The sequence below is a fragment of the Harpia harpyja genome, chromosome 4 (assembly GCF_026419915.1).
Source record: "Harpia harpyja isolate bHarHar1 chromosome 4, bHarHar1 primary haplotype, whole genome shotgun sequence".
In the NCBI taxonomy this organism is placed as follows: domain Eukaryota; kingdom Metazoa; phylum Chordata; class Aves; order Accipitriformes; family Accipitridae; genus Harpia; species Harpia harpyja.
In genome coordinates, this window is record NC_068943.1 from 47,361,673 (window position 1) to 47,378,966 (window position 17,294).

The 17,294-nt window shown below is 48.6% G+C and overlaps 2 protein-coding genes across 2 annotated transcripts in view; both read left to right on the plus strand.

Annotated features, from left to right (window-relative positions):
* KMT2A (lysine methyltransferase 2A) overlaps nt 1-15,778 on the plus strand; it is a 49,708-nt gene extending 33,930 nt beyond the window's left edge. The window contains 11 exon segments of the mRNA XM_052783778.1: nt 269-454; nt 1,117-5,428; nt 6,804-6,884; nt 7,415-7,479; nt 7,862-8,032; nt 8,661-8,735; nt 9,050-9,224; nt 9,626-9,733; nt 10,166-10,249; nt 10,636-10,765; nt 11,160-15,778. Coding sequence (XP_052639738.1) covers nt 269-454; nt 1,117-5,428; nt 6,804-6,884; nt 7,415-7,479; nt 7,862-8,032; nt 8,661-8,735; nt 9,050-9,224; nt 9,626-9,733; nt 10,166-10,249; nt 10,636-10,765; nt 11,160-11,435 — 5,663 coding nt within the window. The 3' untranslated portion in view covers nt 11,436-15,778.
* Nucleotides 15,779-16,059: 281 nt separating this feature from the next.
* TTC36 (tetratricopeptide repeat domain 36) lies at nt 16,060-17,198 on the plus strand. Its single transcript, XM_052783791.1, has 3 exons — nt 16,060-16,226; nt 16,394-16,582; nt 16,709-17,198. The coding sequence occupies exons 1-3, from the start codon at nt 16,115-16,117 to the stop codon at nt 16,975-16,977; spliced, it is 570 nt and encodes a 189-aa protein (XP_052639751.1). The 5' UTR covers nt 16,060-16,114; the 3' UTR covers nt 16,978-17,198.
* The last annotated feature ends 96 nt before the right edge of the window (nt 17,199-17,294 follow it).

Consider the following 17,294-nt stretch of genomic DNA (forward strand, 5'->3'; position numbering starts at 1 on the left):
GTAAACATAGAATCTTAAACTTTATTAAAATGTAATGGAATTTCATGTGTAAGCTGGGGGTTACTGTATTGCTGCAAGTATTTTAAAATGTTCTTAGGGGAAGAAAACAGACATTATCTGATGGCAAGGAAGCAGTAATCTTTGTGTTAATTTAACAAATACCCTTATTCTCCAAGTGAAACCTGATAGTAATATATGCCCTATCAGATCATCACTTTTAGGATTCAGGGATGGCTTACACTGTTGTTTCTCTTCTATACACCAACAGAAACTCTACCTAAAGACAGCCGAAATACACCTGAAATTGTAAACCCACCATCACCGGATCGTCCCTTGCATTCTCAGACCTCTAGTTCCTGTTACTATCCAGTGGTCTCAAAGGGTCCCAGGATCAGGACGCCAAGTTACCCATCCACCCAGAGGTCTCCCGGCTCTAGGCCATTACCCTCTGCAGGTATTGCCAAGTGCTGTTGACTTCAATTTTTGGGTTTTGGGGAGGCTTTTTTTGTTTGTTTTCGAAATATTTTTTGTTTGGTTCTTGTCTTTTTTGGCTTCATTCAGAATGTGGTGTTTAGTTTTCTGTTTCTAGGGAAAATAGTGAAATGGCAGTAGGTTTGAGGGGAGGAAAGTTCTGAAAATACACAGTAGAGATGGCCTGTCACAAACTGCTGGACTGAAACAAAAATGCCCCTAGGATGAAGAAAGCAGTGTTTGGGCAATATTAGAGCAGTAATACAGAAAAGCTGTGGTGTAAGTTAGTGACTTTATCACCTCAGTCGGTATTTTTCCAGAGAGAATCGGAAATCTGGTATTGTGATTCAGCTGCTATTTCTGTATGAATGAGTCACGTTTTGTTTCAAACTGATGTTGAAAATTCACATCTAAAGTTGAGATACAGAACCCTGAGATACAAACTTGTCAACTCTGTGTGGTGAATACTGATTGACGGTATCAGATTTTCAATACCTATCTCAAGTATCATCATGATGTTAATGCTACTTGGCTGAAAGGTTTTGCTGGTTTTTAATTTCTTGTGTTTTGTATGAAGGAATTGGGTATGCATTGATTGTGAAGGTTTCAGATCACTTGACAGTTTTTCTTGCCTTATTTTCTCAGGAAGTCCTACCCCAGTGACCCATGAAATAGTGACAGTAGGAGATCCTTTGCTATCCTCTGGACTTAAGAGCATTGGTTCTAGGAGACATAGCACCTCCTCTTTGTCACAGCAGCAATCAAAACTCCGGATGACTTCCCCTATGCGAGGTGGGAACACTTACTCCAGGCACAGTGTATCTTCCGCTTCCAGCATGGGGTCGTCTTCAGAACATGAACCGAGCATCAAAAGTACTGACCGCTTTGTGGGATCTGTGAATGCAGGTGCTCCAAGTGCTCCTGTTCAAAGTTGCTCTACTGGTTCAGGCTCCCAGAAAACAGCAGCTACAAGTGGAAGTAAAATTTACCAGCTGGATGCATCTCAGTCTACAGAAGGAAAACACTCTAGCAGTTCAGATTTGATAGCCAAAGGTGCACCTTCTAAGGGAGAGAAGATGAAAACGCCAATCTCAAAGGACCCAGATCATTCAGCTCATAGTTTTGCTTCTGGAGGAAACTCCAAAATGTCCGCTCAACCAACCAGTTCATCGGGTGCAGAAATGAATGTTAAAATAGGAACCTTTCAAGAATGTTCAGGATCATTTTCTTCCAAAGAAGCAATACCCTTTCCACCTTTGCATCAGAGGGGCCCAAGAAAAGACAGAGACCAGCACGTGGAACCTGTACAGCCAGAGAAAACGACTGTGGTTGATGAGATGGATGCAAAAACTTTGAAGTCTGCTGGAGTAAACAGCAGATCTCCTGCAGCAAGTGAGCAGGTAGTTTCTGCCCCTAGAGACAGGCGTCAGAAGGGGAAAAAGTTAATGAAAGATAGTTTTAAAGAGAAGCATTCCCTGAAATCTCTTACAGATTCAAGTCAAGCAGTAGGCAGTGATGAAGGAAACCTGAAACCAGAATTTGGTAATCAGGGTTTGGCAACTGAGCAAATTAGCCAGAGGTTATGTAATAATATTCCTGCTGAAAAAGCTGGTGAGAAGTCTCCACCTTCACAAGGGCCATCTAAAGGTTCTGCAGTGCAGATTGAAGTGGCCTCAAAGGAACCTCAGGCACCTAGAAAACGCACCGTTAAAGTCACCCTGACTCCTCTCAAGATGGAAAGCGAAAACCAGTCTAAAAATGCGCAGCAGGAAAGTGATGCTGAACCTCAGTCTGCAGGGGCAGAACTGGCCCCTTTAGCAGAGCCCTCCTCAACTTCAGAAAGCCCAGAAGATAACCCTGTAGTTCAGGGAAGTCCAAATGAAGCACCAGCACAGGAATCTCAAAACAATGCATATGAAAATTTGCCCGTGCAAGATAACAACTTGATGCTCCAGGATGGAACTAAAGCTCAGGAAGAAGGCTCGTACAAGCGGAGGTATCCACGGAGAAGTGCTCGGGCCAGATCCAATATGTTCTTTGGATTGACTCCTCTGTATGGCGTGAGGTCTTACGGAGAGGAAGACATTCCCTTCTACAGTAATTCAACTGGGAAGAAGCGAGGCAAGCGGTCTGCAGAAGGACAAGTGGATGGCGCGGATGACTTGAGCACGTCAGATGAAGATGACTTATACTACTATAATTTCACTAGAACGGTGGTTTCCTCGAACACGGAGGAGAGGCTTGCATCCCATAACTTATTCAGGGAGGAGGAGCAGTGCGATCTCCCAAAAATCTCACAGCTAGACGGTGTGGATGATGGAACTGAAAGTGATACAAGTGTCACGGCAACAACAAGAAAAGTCAGTCAAGTAACTAAAAGGAGTGGTAAAGAAAACGGAACAGAGAACTTAAAGCTAGATAGAACTGAAGAAGCTGGAGAGAAACTACAAGTCACCAAGAGCTCCACTGTCCACAAAACTGACCCAAAGATTGATAACTGCCATCCTGTGAGCAGGGTTAAAGCACAAGGTCAGGATTCGCTGGAAGCTCAGCTGAGCTCGTTGGAAACGGGCCGCAGGGCTCATGCAAGCACGCCTTCTGACAAGAACTTACTGGACACTTTTAACACAGAACTTCTGAAATCCGACTCAGACAATAACAACAGCGATGACTGTGGGAACATCCTCCCTTCCGACATCATGGACTTTGTACTAAAGAACACACCGTCTATGCAGGCATTGGGAGAAAGCCCGGAGTCCTCATCATCTGAACTTCTAACGCTTGGAGAAGGTCTAGGTCTCGACAGCAACCGTGGCAAGGATATGGGTTTGTTTGAGGTGTTCTCCCAGCAGCTGCCAACCACCGAGCCAGTGGATAGCAGCGTCTCTTCCTCCATATCAGCAGAGGAGCAGTTTGAATTGCCACTAGAGCTTCCTTCTGATCTCTCTGTTCTGACCACTCGCAGCCCTACAGTGCCCAGCCAAAATCACAACAGGCTCGCTGTCATCTCAGAGTCTTCGCTGTCCTCCTCGGGAGAGAGGTCAATGCTTGCCTTGCCTTCCACAGAGTCTGGGGAAAAGAGAGTGACGGTCACAGAAAAATCTGCCTCGGGGGAAGGTGACACGGCTCTCCTGAGTCCAGGAGTAGACCCAAGCCCCGAAGGACACATGACTCCTGATCACTTCATCCAGGGTCACATAGATGCTGAGCACATAGCCAGCCCACCCTGCGGCCCCGTCGAGCAAGGGCACAGCAGCAACCAGGATTTAACGAGAAACAGCGGGACTCCAGGTATCCAGGTGCCGGTATCGCCCACCGTTCCCCTCCAGAGCCAGAAGTACGTGCCAAACTCCACGGACAGTCCTGGCCCCTCGCAGATCTCCAATGCTGCGGTGCAGACAACGCCACCCCACCTCAAGCCAGCCGCAGAAAAACTTCTGGTAGTCAATCAAAACATGCAGCCGCTATATGTCCTCCAAACTCTTCCCAACGGTGTTACTCAAAAGATACAGTTAACACCTTCTGTTAGTTCTGCACAGAGTGTGATGGAGACCAACGCTTCGGTGCTGGGGCCCATGGGGAGCGGGCTCACGCTGACCACCGGATTAAACCCAAGCTTGCCCTCGTCTCAGTCGTTATTCCCTCCCACAAGCAAGGGGTTGCTGCCCATGTCCCATCACCAGCATATACATCCCTTCTCCACAGCCACTCAGACTGGCTTCCCACCAAACATCAGCAGTCCTTCGCCAGGTCTTCTGATCGGTGTGCAGCCACCCCCTGATCCTCAGCTCTTAGTGTCTGAAGCTAATCAGAGGACAGACCTTGGTACCACCGCTACTACACCAGCTGCTGCCCTGGGCAAGAAACGGCCCATATCTCGCCTGCAGTCACGGAAGAATAAGAAGCTGGCTCCCTCTGGAACCCCTTCTGCTATAGCTCCTCCTGATATGGTCTCTAACATGACCTTAATTAATTTTGCTCCTTCCCAAATTTCCAACCACCCGTTGGATTTGGGAACCATTGCAAATTCAACATCCCATAGAACCGTCCCCAATATTATCAAAAGGTCCAAGTCTGGGGTCATGTATTTTGAGCAAACATCTTTGCTCCCGCAAGGTGGGACCGCTACTGCAGTTGGCACGTCTCCCAGTGTCATTGGGCCAGATGCCAGTCACCTCCCAGCGGGGCCTGTATCGGGCCTAGCATCGAGTTCCTCGGTGCTGAACGTCGTATCCATGCAGGCCACAGCAGCCCCTTCTACTGGTGGGTCGGTTCCTGGTCATGTTTTGGGACAAAGTTCGGTAACGTTAACTAGCCCTGGGTTATTAGGGGACCTTGGTTCGATAAGCAACCTCCTGATCAAAGCAAGTCAGCAAAGCCTTGGTCTTCAGGAGCAGCACATGACTTTACCGCCAAGTTCTGGGATGTTTTCGCAACTGGGAGCGTCCCAAACTCCGTCTACAGCAGCAATGACAGCTGCATCGAGCATATGTGTTCTGCCTTCAGCACAGACGATGGGCATGACAGTTGCTCCATCATCTACTGACCCAGAAGGCTCTTACCAGCTTCAGCATATGACACAACTCCTAGCCAGCAAAACCGGGGTTGCTTCCTCCCAGCTGGACCTTGGCACAGCTTCGGCAACGACGCAGTTGTCGAGCTTTCCGCAGCTGGTTGATGTTCCCAATAATACCGGACTTGAACAAAACAAGGCTTCCTCGTCGGTGATGCATGCTAGTTCAGCATCTCCTGGAGGCTCCCCATCATCTGGTCAGCAGTCTGCAAGTAGCTCCGTGCTGGGTCCTACAAAAATGAAGCCAAAAATCAAACGCATTCAGCCATCATTAGACAAAGGGAATGGAAAGAAGCACAAAACTTCTCACGTGTGGACCAGTTCCTCTGAAGCACACGTTCCTGACAGAGGGGCCATTGCTGTACCCCAGGTCTCAGCTACAGGGTAAGACGAGTGTTTGGTTTTGCTCATCCCTGAGGTTTTGTAACACTATAAGAAAGAATCTCGCACTAGTTTCTACAGCAAATTTTCCTTCTGATAATTTCTAAGGTAAAAACCTCAGCTGCCAGCAGAAAGCAGGTATCTAAAGGAGCTGACAGAACTTTTACCCCTGGAAAGGGGAGGATGAAAAACTTAAGGCTTCGAGGATCAGGGTTATGAGGACATTATTCATCATTGACAGCTCTGGCAAATTCAAGAGTGTTTTAGAGGTATCAGTAGAGAAAACGACACTCAAAAGGGTGATGGGTTCTATTCCTTTATGTTGTTAATGTGCGTAAGTGCTCTAGAAGTTTTAATTGTACTGTCAGCAGTGTGCTAAGGCACCAAAACGACGCAGTGTTATGGTGTTGCCTTGGTCATTCTGATTACAGAATTTAAACTGCATGCCTTTCTGTGAGCTTAGTGCCTCTCCAACGTGCGGTTTATTCTTCCTGCCCCTCTTCTCCTCCTCTTCAGTCCCTACAGGCAAGAGGAACTGGGGAGGAACTGGGAGAATCTTGCACTGTACTTTGTCAGGACAGCAGAGTATGAACTTGTCCCTCGCAGTAGAGGATTACTTTCCAGACCTTAAATTAAAATGACATTTGAATTGACTCTTTGAAATACGGATCTGTAGAGAGAATAAGAGCTGCTGATCTGGGTCTGTGTTTTACATGCAGAACTAGACAGTTTTATTGATGTAGTCCATAGCCGTGTCTTAGTATGACAGTGCCAACAATTATGCATTTCACCAAAGAAGTTGCACCACTGACTTTCGATCCTGGCTGCCTGAGAGAACTCTCCAAAATGACTGCTGGTACTAAAAGACAGTAACATCCAGCTTTTAGTAACTGAGAAATACTGCACATCACTTGTGGAATTACCTGATCATCTTAATGTCTTGTAATAAGTCTGATTCTTAAAACATTGATCCAAAACTCTTTAGACAGCTTAATCTTTTAAAATAGTTTTTTTTGTGTTGCTGACACTTACCAATTTGTTTTAGTTTGTAAAAGTTCTCTGTGTCTGTGTCCACCTTCCACCATGCATCTCTTGACTCCTGAGCTCATTGCTTATGGTTGCTCAGGCATGTTTCTCTTGCACCCGGATTCATTCTCCTCCTTCCTCTCGAAGTGCAAGTCTTGATTCTGATGTGATGCTGAAAGCGTGATCTGGTTCCTCGTATCTTAGGAGCAGTTGTTCCTACTTCTCTAGTTCTGCTGAACTGCTGAATTTGCTCGTGGCAGCTCCCAGTGGATCTCTCACCGCTTTCCAGTCATGCTTATGGCACATACGGCTTGGCAGGTGTTCTGAATGTTCCTAAACCTTTCTGTTCCAGGAGTCCCGCTATGAAGGCAGATACACAGGATGCAGTAAGCGTAGATCAGCCATCACAGAAACAATGTGGCCAATCTGCAGGGTAAGCATTAAACACACCATTCCATCAGATTGTGCTTGCTTGAGCTTACGGAAATTTATACAGAGAATGTGAGAAGTTTTACTTTGCTAGTTAAAATATCTTGGGAGCTTTCAGTTTGGAATGAGCGGTCACATTTAGTTGCAATATAGAGCCTTTTTTTAAATTAAGTTACATATAGCTCTGGGAAGCTTACTGCTTGCTGAGAAGACAACTACTCATACAGTGTTGGCTGATCATATGTTAGCATACACCTTATTACTGAGTAGGGCTAATACAAAGAAAAGTCACAGACTGTCTTAAATTAGGCTGCTACCCACAGACAAATAGATGCCTCAAAAACAAATGCTACTGAGTAGAATCTTTTTACTTGTTTGTTTCCAATTGAACTGATGTTAGAACATGCCATCTAGAAGAAGGTTCTTCTACCTCTGTCTAGTTCTCGGATTTTGTAGATGAGTGTTCAGGGCTGGTGAGGAAATTAGGTAGGTGGTTAAATATTTTTCTTCACGTTCACTTCCTTCCCTCCGAAGGCAAACGGCAGTCCTCCCAGAATCTCAATCAACACAAAACTCAACAGATGAGCAAGAAAATGCAGGTATGTCACTTCTTCAAAAGCACTGAGTCTTGGGATTCTCCAGGACTGGGAAATTAGTACCTTGAAGTTTTGATTTTTGTGTGTCTCGTTCTCTCAAGAAAAATCTCAGAGCTAAGTCATGTTATTCTTGCTTTGAAGGGAGGAAAGGTTTGTTTGCTATTAATAGGTATTGGACAAATAGTTATGTCTCTATTTTTAGTCTGTGGAAATTCCAGCACTTGAGATTTCACACTCTTACTACAACACTGTCTAGATTTTTTTCTTGGACTGATTTACTGGTCAAAAAGCAAGTTAGTAAGTAATTTTCAGTTGTGGAACAACCAGTAGAAAAAACACCATTCTAACCAATTTCCATCTTCATGCTGGCTTCTGTCATTTCTAGGCTCAAAAGCTCTCGAGGAAGAAGAGAGCACTTTCAGCTCCCCACTTATGTTTTGGCTTCAGCAAGAACAAAAGAGGAAAGAGTGTCTTGGTGAGAAGAAACCAAAGAAAGGTTTGGTTTTTGAGATCTCTAGTGATGATGGTTTTCAGATCTGCGCAGAAAGCATTGAAGGTGAGAACTGTGTGGTTTTGGTTGTATTGGGTTTAGCTTTCCTTGCTAGAAGTAAAATTATGACTTCTGAGGATCTCTTACTTGCTTTTTTATAGATTTAAAAAATACCGAAAACCTATTTCTTGATTTATGGCCCTGGAACAATCCTAGTTCCTAGCAATGTCTGGATTGTATTGAAAAAGTTTGGTGTTGGGTCTTTTTTTATCATTGTCCCATTTAGGCTTATCAATTGACCAGTGGAGTTGAACCATATTTTGTCAAGAAATAGTCAGTGTGGGTCAGACAGTAGGGTATCTAGACTTTTCCTCCAGACCAATTGCTGAAGACGCTTACTTCCCTTTATGCCAAAGTGAATTTTGGAGAGGACGGAAGCAGTGGGATCTGAGGATCTTAATTTATGGCCCATGAAAGGATGCAAACTTTGTATTCTGCAATTAGCTTATTTAAATACGAGCATTTTGTTGGAAAACAGCATACTGCACACGTACATAATGGTATGTTGTTTCACTGGAAATCTGATAAGAAGCGGCAAAATAAGAGGCATAACAAGGCTCCTGTTTTGGCAATCCTCAGTGCCCAGCGCTCGGATACTCCTTCACTATCTTGTCTTCTGTTTGTGTGACTGCAGATGCTTGGAAGTCACTGACTGACAAAGTTCAAGAAGCCCGTTCTAATGCCCGCCTAAAACAGCTGTCTTTTGCAGGTAATATCCAGTGCCAAACTCATTTCTACTGTGCTTTTGAAGGTGTGAGAGCAAACAGATCTTCTCATGAGCGTCTTAGGGTTCAGAGTCTTAAGAGTTTTAGTTCAGCTCCTAACTGCTTTATGGAGGGTAATTTCTTCCCAATTAAATAATTGAAAACTCTTATGGGGAATGAACTATCTAATACAGTGCTCCTGTGAAAATTGCAGGCTAGCACACAAGCTGTATTTAACACGCTGCTGTGTCCTCCTTCTCCAAGTCTGCATTGTCAGTTGGATTTTTTTTTTTTTTTTGTGCTCTATTTCTTGTTCCAGGTGTGAATGGTTTGAGGATGCTGGGGATTATCCACGATACTGTTGTGTTCCTGATTGAGCAGCTGTACGGAGCAAAGCACTGCCACAACTACAAGTTCAGATTTCATAAGCCAGAGGAGGCCAACGAACCTCCTCTGAATCCACATGGCTCTGCTAGGGCTGAAGTCCACCTGAGGCAAGTGTGAGCTTTGTCATTGGTAAGGTTAACAGCCTGTTTGCTCGATTAACTGACGCCATGGCAGGGCATAAGCAACAAATCTCTACAGCACTAAAGCTCTTAGTTAAAAAGCAATGTTAGCAACTTCTGCATGTAAATCGACTATATTGCATCTTCTGAGTCTGCACGTTTTTCTGTGCCACTTTGTTGACCATTGCGTTGTTTAACAAAGCTTTCCTGGCTGGTGCTTTTATTCACGGCTCTCAGAAACTGTCATGTGTTACCCTGATGCACAGAAGGCTTTAAGAGAGGACAGACCAGAGAAGGTGTAAAGCAGTAAACATGTCAAACTGTTGTGGCAACCATGTGTTTCTTTTCAGTCAGTAAACCAAACTTCCTTTCCTCTCTTTAAATTGCAGGAAATCTGCATTTGATATGTTTAATTTCTTGGCTTCTAAACACCGACAGCCACCAGAATACAACCCAAATGATGAGGAAGAGGAAGAAGTACAGCTGAAATCAGCCCGGTATGCAGCAGGATTTAAAGGTTCAAAGGGGAAAATAACGCTGTGCTGTTACAAGAAGCTGATCAGGCTTAGTTATGTGCTGTGTTCTTTGAGGTGCTGTTTAAATCTTGAAAGCTACCAAGCACTAACAAATATAGAGGAGACACCTACAACAGCAAGAGAACTGACAGCTGAGGGTGACCACCAGACCAGTCTTCCTTTGAATGTTTCTTTTCCTTGCTAATGTAAAACAATCTGATGAGCATTTGAGCAGAAAAGGGAGGAAATTATCTTTTACCTGTGTATACAAACACTGAATTAATTTTGATTGTGTTCTCAGTGGGCTGCAGTGTCACAGTATCTAAATTATTATCTCTTGGAAAGTATCCCAGATAATACATGGCACAGACTCTCAAATAAAAGTCATCACTTAGCAGCGTCTCTGTGTTCTAGGAGGGCGACTAGTATGGATCTGCCAATGCCCATGCGCTTCCGACACTTGAAGAAGACCTCCAAGGAGGCAGTTGGTGTCTACAGGTATGGTTTTGCTCTGGTACCGCTGCCTCTGGGACAGCGAAAGGTGAAAACTGGAAGCCTTCTGTGAAGTCAGGCTGCAAAGTTGAGGGGAAGAAGCATGTTTGGGGTTTTTCTCTCCTCCTTCCCCCCGCCCGAATTATGTATTTGAAAAGTCAGCGCAAACTACTTACTCCTCGCTGGCTTACCTTGGTGATAGCGAAGGCACGTGCTCAGGAGTGAGTGGGAGAGACCTAGTATTGTTCTTGTTAGCGTTACATTATAGAAGAGTAATGATACCACAGCAATCCTTGTAACAAATAACCTGTTTTCTGCAGTGTTTGCAATTTTAGGTTTCTGAGCTTCACTTGTATCATTTGAAATACTCGCTTATCATGTTGCCTTTTTAGGTCTCCCATCCATGGCCGGGGTCTGTTCTGCAAAAGGAACATCGATGCAGGTGAGATGGTGATCGAATATTCAGGCAATGTCATTCGCTCCATCCTCACTGACAAACGAGAGAAATACTACGACAGTAAGGTGAGTTATGGGCTTTTGTAGAAGTTCTTAAAGAGTTTGGGAGAGCTAGAAAGTGGCTGTGAAGGTAGGACAGGCTTACATGAAAATGGCGTTTGAAACATCATGAACTGGGATTACAGACTTCTCAGGGTATTTCCATTCTTGCTGGAGCTCTAGAGGCGCTTCTTGTTTTCTGCTGTGGGCTGAGAAGGGCCTCAGTCCAGTCTTAGCATTGCAGAGCTAAAGAGCACGGGGACGAAAAGGTTCAAGCGTGAGCTTATGAAGACAAGTGAAGAGAGGTTGCAGATACTCTCGAAGGCTTGACTTTTGGTTGCCATCACGAGCTAGGTTGTCTGCTAGGGTGGGTCTGTCTTCACTTCCCTGAGGTAACCCTCTTTCTGTCCTCCCTGCTTAGGGGATCGGTTGCTACATGTTCCGCATTGACGACTCTGAAGTGGTAGATGCCACCATGCACGGGAACGCGGCCCGCTTCATCAATCACTCCTGCGAGCCCAACTGCTACTCCCGGGTCATCAACATCGATGGCCAGAAACACATCGTCATCTTCGCCATGCGCAAAATCTACAGGGGGGAAGAGCTCACATACGACTACAAGTTCCCCATTGAAGACGCCAGCAACAAACTGCCCTGCAACTGCGGCGCCAAGAAGTGCAGGAAGTTTTTAAACTAGGACTTCCATCAGCTGCAAGTGAGCCCTGAAGGGCCTGGGGCGAACCAAAGCTTCACGTGAATCCCTCCCTGGCCATTCAGACGGGACGGGGAGGCCGGAGGCAGGAACGAAGATCGGCTGGGCTCAGGGACCTGACTGGCGGCTGTGTTTCTCTGTCAAGAGTCCACATCTTCATGTCTCGCATGCGCACACTTACCCTTGTGAAAGACACGGGTGACCGGAGAAGATCCTCAGCGTGATTATGGTTTTGCTATTCTCATTTCCCCCGCCCCCGGTATTTGTTTCTCAGCGTGGGCCTAATGAGTGGGAGAGGGGAGGGGAGGTCGGCCCAGGCCCAAGCGCGGGGGAGCGATCGTGGGTCCTGTCCCTCTATCCGTCTCCGTCCCTTGGCTCAGAGTGGCGAACGCGGAGTTCTCCTCCTCCGCCTCATTCAAGGGCTGGGTCAGAAGTTCGGTAGCATGGTGTTTGAGTGAGCTTACCCCCCAGGGAGAGAGACTGCACCCCGCCAACCAGCTACCCTGAGGACTGTGCGCGTGTCTGTGGTTCCTTGTGCTCTGCATCCCCAAAACACTATTGGTGACCCAGCTGACGTCCTGCACAGCGCGGGGGGAGCTGGTGGAGCTGGTGCGTTGCACGGGTCTGACTCGGCTGGTTTCATCTAGGAAGGGTGAACCGGGGGGAGCGGAACAGAGCAGCCTGCGACTAGACTGAAGAGCGTTTGGCTAGGGTTTGGCTAGCGCTTGGCTCCGAAATGCCTGCCCGAGCCCAGGGGAATTCCTGGCATTCTTTGGTGGAGAGGGGGCTTGTGCCAACAGTTAACGGCGCTGTCAATCTTTGTGAGCAAAGGCTTCCTTTCAACAGTGTCCTCTGTCTCTGGCTCTGTCAGAGGGAAGTGGTCCTTTCCCCAGTCCTGTCTCTAGCAGCTGGCTTCCTCCTCTGCCCAGCAAGGTGAAGGTGCTTCCAGCCGGCGGCCTCTCTGCCACCGTGGAGCTGGTCCAAGGGACAGACGTCTCTAGGGAGAGACGGGGAGTGTGAGCCAGCTCTAGGGTTGGCCGTGTACCTCTGTAGAGCAGGAGCTAGGGAGGACTTGCATGGAGGCTCCCACGGGATTCACTCTGCTCAGCCTCGTTGCAGTGTCCTAGGGCTGGGTGGGGAGACAAAGGAGCGATCCTGTAGGCAGGCGCCTGTCGTGGTGCGTCTTCCGGGTGTAGTCACGTCATCTTCCCTGAAAGGCAGGGGAAGAGGCACCAAAACAGCACGTAAGTTCTCTGCAAAGGCAAGGCCAAACGCTAACCAGCCTCGTCTGCCCCATGCAGCATCCAGAAGTGCACAGGGAATAAAAGCGATTCGCATGGTGGAAATCGCTGTAGCTGAGGAACCAAGCTTGTTTCAAGCCAATCAAAAGATGCTGTTGTCCTGGTTAAAGCAGCGTCAGTCCTCCTCCCGTCTGGGTCCGCTCTGCGCCTCCAAAACAAAACACAGAGAAAGACGTAAAAAGCCCCAAGCCTAACAAACAATGACATTGGATTTTACTCTGTTCTGTTTACAGTTTAGTATTTAAGGTTTTATAAATGTAAATATATTTTGTATATTTTTCTATGAGAAGCACTTCATAGGGGAAAGCACTTATGACGAGGCTTTTTAAACAGTGGTATTATCCTAATTTAAGAGAATCTCTTTTTAATGATTTTTTTTATTTTCATAGGACGGTTATAGGAAATACCTGGCTGGACATAGTCTGATCCTTTCTCCAGAGTGGGGGGGGGGGGGGGGGTACACTTTATTTTTATTTTTTACTCTTGTTCTGCCTTTTTGACTTCAGTAACTGTTTCCAGGAGGTTTGGCTGGACCTTAAACTTTATTTCCCCGTCAAGATGGGGGCGGGAGGGAGAACTGCCCAGCTTAGCAGGAGTTTGACTCTGTCTGAACGACTGCCCGTGCACCCAGGCAGGAGGCCCAATGCTGCCTGGCCCCACGCCGGCATCCTCTGTGTATTTTAGAAGGAAAAATGAGATAGAGAGAGATGTGACCCTCAATACCTCTTCTGCTGGGGGGCTGGTCCAGGCCACATGCCTCGTCCTGCAGTCTCTCTCTTGAAGGCAGAGGAGTCTTTCCGTGGAGAAGGGAACACAGGAAGCGCCCTCGCTTTTCCAAGCTGTCCCTGCAGGTAGATCAGCGGCCGTTCCGGGAGCCGGTGGGTTGGAGGGCTGCTCTGAATTGGCCTCAGCAGTTAGTGGGAAAGGGATGGGAGCCGCCTGCTGACTCCCCAGTGCTTGCAGTGGGGCGCCCCAAATCCGCGCCCTTTGGGCCCGAGACCTCTTCCTCTGACCTGAGAACGAAACACAGCGCTGGGAGGGTCGGGAACTGCTGGTTTCCTTTCGTTATTGCACTGTGTGATGATTATTTGGTGATAACTGTTGAAAGAAAAGTCAAATTGACTCTGCATTTGTTACTGAGATGATTTGATGCACTGACAGTTTGGTGGGAACGCACATACCTTGAGGAGGCCAAAGAGCCTGTGCCCGGGGGACTGCAGCCCCGCGTCCCCGAGCACAGCCGCTCTCGGTCCTTGTCCTTTCCTGTTTCTGATGGCAGTGCTGGGGGCCAGCCCTCACCTTGGCGAAGCCCATGAATTTGCCGGAGTAGCTCAGCTCCGCCACGTTTTCTCTTGCCCGCGCTGCAGCTGCGTCCCAATGACGGGGAGGAGGAGCGTCTTCCCCAGCAAGCGCATCCATTCCCTCTGCCTGGCTGCGTGCAGGAGGAGGCTGTGGCTGGGAAGCGCTGCCCAAAGCCACCCGGCATAGGGAAAAGCAGGGAGGAGGGTTGGAGGCAAGTGGCATGCCACGGGAGCCCCCTGAGAACCGAGCACCCGGCATCTCTCCTCCTGCGAGGGCTGGTCGAGCCTGCAGGTCCAGCTGGCTGTCCGCTTTGCTGCTATACCCGTTGCGGCTGCCTTGGCGGGAGCCGCTGTGGCCAGTGAAACTGTCTGTACCCCCAGGAAGCTGTGCTGCACCTCGCAGTGAGCCTGGGCCCTTCGGGACGAGCGGCAGCAGCAGTGGCGGGGAGAAGCCATGGCAGCGAGTGCGTGGGCTCGCTGCCATCTGCCCCCCGACCCTGTCCTGCCCAGGCTGGTGGCGAGCATGGCACAGCTTCCCCGTGTATGAATGTATATTTTATAAGGACTGACGCAGATCACGGTATCTGGAAATACTGAAAAAGAAAAAAAAAAAAAAAAAAAAAGAACCTTAGGGCGTTTATTTTTCTTCGTACAAAGCAATGTGGGTTTTGTTTTGTTTTTTTTTTAAAGGAAAAGCGGGTCATTGCAAAGGGCTGGGTATCTTTTCTTTCTGGTTTTCTTTCATTTCAAAGCAATACCAGGTTCTTCAGCGAGACGGTCTTTGTGCAGAATCATGCCATTCAAACCCATACTACTGGTCCACTCGCGACACTCACAAGTTTTTTTTTATAACTATAAATACGATATATATAGGAACTAATATAGTAATGCACCGTGTAACGAAGCCTAGTTCAGTATCGGTCCATGGCTTTTAATTCTCTTAACACTATAGATAAGGATTGTGTTACAGTTGCTAACGACGGCCGGGAAAGCCACACCGGGTGTTCCCCACCGGGCGGCAGCTCCCGGGGCGAGGGCTGCCGTGGCCGGGGAGCCAGGAGCGGGCGGCTCGGCCTTTCCCGGCCCTTCTTGTTACCAGTCAGTACTTGTACAACTTGGTTTCTTCTTTTTCTTCCTCTTGTTTTGGTTATGAATGTTGGGGTACCACCTGCATATAGGGAAAAAAAATGTGCTCTGTGCTTTCCTGGTATCTTTTTAACGAGGTACAGTAGCTTTGTCTATCAACCGAGAACTATACTTGTGGTGTTTCTTTTATTGAACTTAACAGTCTCTTTAGTAAATACAGGTAGGTGAATAATTGTTTCAAAAAAAAAAAAAAAGAAAAAAAAAAGCTCTGCAAAGGCAAGGTTATGTTCTAGAAATACATTTCTTGACAACTTATCATGTATAACAAATCTCTTCTGGGTTTTTTTTTTTCTTGTGTTCTTCCAAGCTTCTGGTTGTTTTGGTTTTTTTTTAAAAAAAAAAAAAGAGGAAACGTGTCTAAAGTACATCAGTGTTAACTCCCTGTCACAGGGAAGAAGGAAATACTTTAATAGTTTAAAAAAAATGCTGAAAGCTCTGCAAAAGACTGAATGTAAAAATAAAAATGTGTACATAGTTGTAAAAAACAAAAAAAGGAGTTTTTAAACATGTTTATTTTCTATGCACTTTTTTTTATTTAAGTGATAGTTTAATTAATAAACATGTCAAGTTTATTGCTGCAGAGGTTTGCTCTCGATTTCTTCTTGAGGGGTGAGAAGCCACTTAGCCTGTGTCGCTGATGCTCCTCCTGGAAACTACCACGGCCGGTGCCAGCGGTGGGTTTTCAGCAGAAAGGTGCTCGGCTCTGGCTCGCCACTGCCGGCATGTGCAGGTCACCGTGGGAAGCTGTGGGTCTTCCAGCTGGGCTGCTGCCTCCAGTAAGCGGCCAGGCGGCAGGACCTCACACCGGGGCTGGGATAGGACAGGGAAGGGTGACGCGGTGCCGGCGGTGTGAACATTAACCTGCCGGAGGCCACCCGCCGGCGCCCAGACGCGGGGTCTTGGTACAGAGGGCACCATGGCCACGGCGAACGACAGGGCTGTCCTGCAGACCATCTTTAACCCCAGCACCCCTTTTGGGGATATCCCTGGGCTGGACGAGGAGGAGGAGGAGGAGGCCCAGGAGGAAGGTGTGGTGAGGCGGCTCTGCCAGCTGGGAGCAGCCCCTGCCCAAGGCCAGAGCCTGTGCGCTGGGACGGGGGCTGCGGGATGGGCAGCAGGGCTGCGCCCCCCGGGGTGTCCTGGTGCTGGCCACTTCCCCGGCCAAGGCTTCCCCTTCGCGCCGCCGCAGGGGAAGGGGAAGCCTTTGCACCGGAGCTGCTGGAGCAGGTCCGGGACCTGGAGCTGCAGGGGGTCTCTGCCGCCGAGTCGGGAGACGTGAGCACGGCCCTGGAGCGGTTCAGCGAGGCCATACGCCTGCTGCCTGAGCGCGCCTCGGGCTACAACAACCGGGCCCAGGCTCTGCGGCTGCGGGGGGATGTGGCTGGTGAGCAGAGCGCTGCTGCGGCCAGGTCGCGAGTGGCCCCCTGGTACCTCAGGGCAGCCGCCTGGTACCTCAGGGCAGCCGCCTGGTACCTCAGGCCCACCCTGACGCCTCTCTCGCCCTGGGCAGGTGCCCTGCAGGACCTGGACGTGGCCATTCGCCTGAGCCGGGGCTGCGGCCATGCTGCCTGCCAAAGCTTCGTGCAACGCGGCCTGATCCACCAGCTGCAAGCCCGCCAGGAGGATGCCCGGCGGGACTTCGAGCAAGCAGCGCGACTGGGCAGCGCCTTTGCCCGGCAGCAGCTGGTGCTGCTGAACCCCTACTCGGCGCTCTGCAACCAGATGCTCTGCGAGATGCTGGGGCGGCTGTGCAACCCTGGCGGCACCGGGAACGAGTGAGACGGGCAGGAGATGGGCGAGGTGGCGCGTGGGCTGGGCAGAGCCTTGCTCCCAGGATGGCCCAGGTGGGCGCATCCTGGCCGCCGGAGCAGATCCATCGCCGGTGCCCAAGATCTTGTTCCTCCTCCTCCTGGCTGACAGCTGGGGCCAGGAATTCCCGAAGTGCCTTGCTTTGTCTCGACTCCGCTCCACCCCCAATAAACCTCCCTGTGTCCCTGGCACTTGAGCTCTCCTTGCAGCGTTGGGGGTAGTTGTGGCGTTATTCCCGTGCACGCACAGCCCCGCTGCTATGGGTCTCCCCGTGGGTGCGAGGCTGG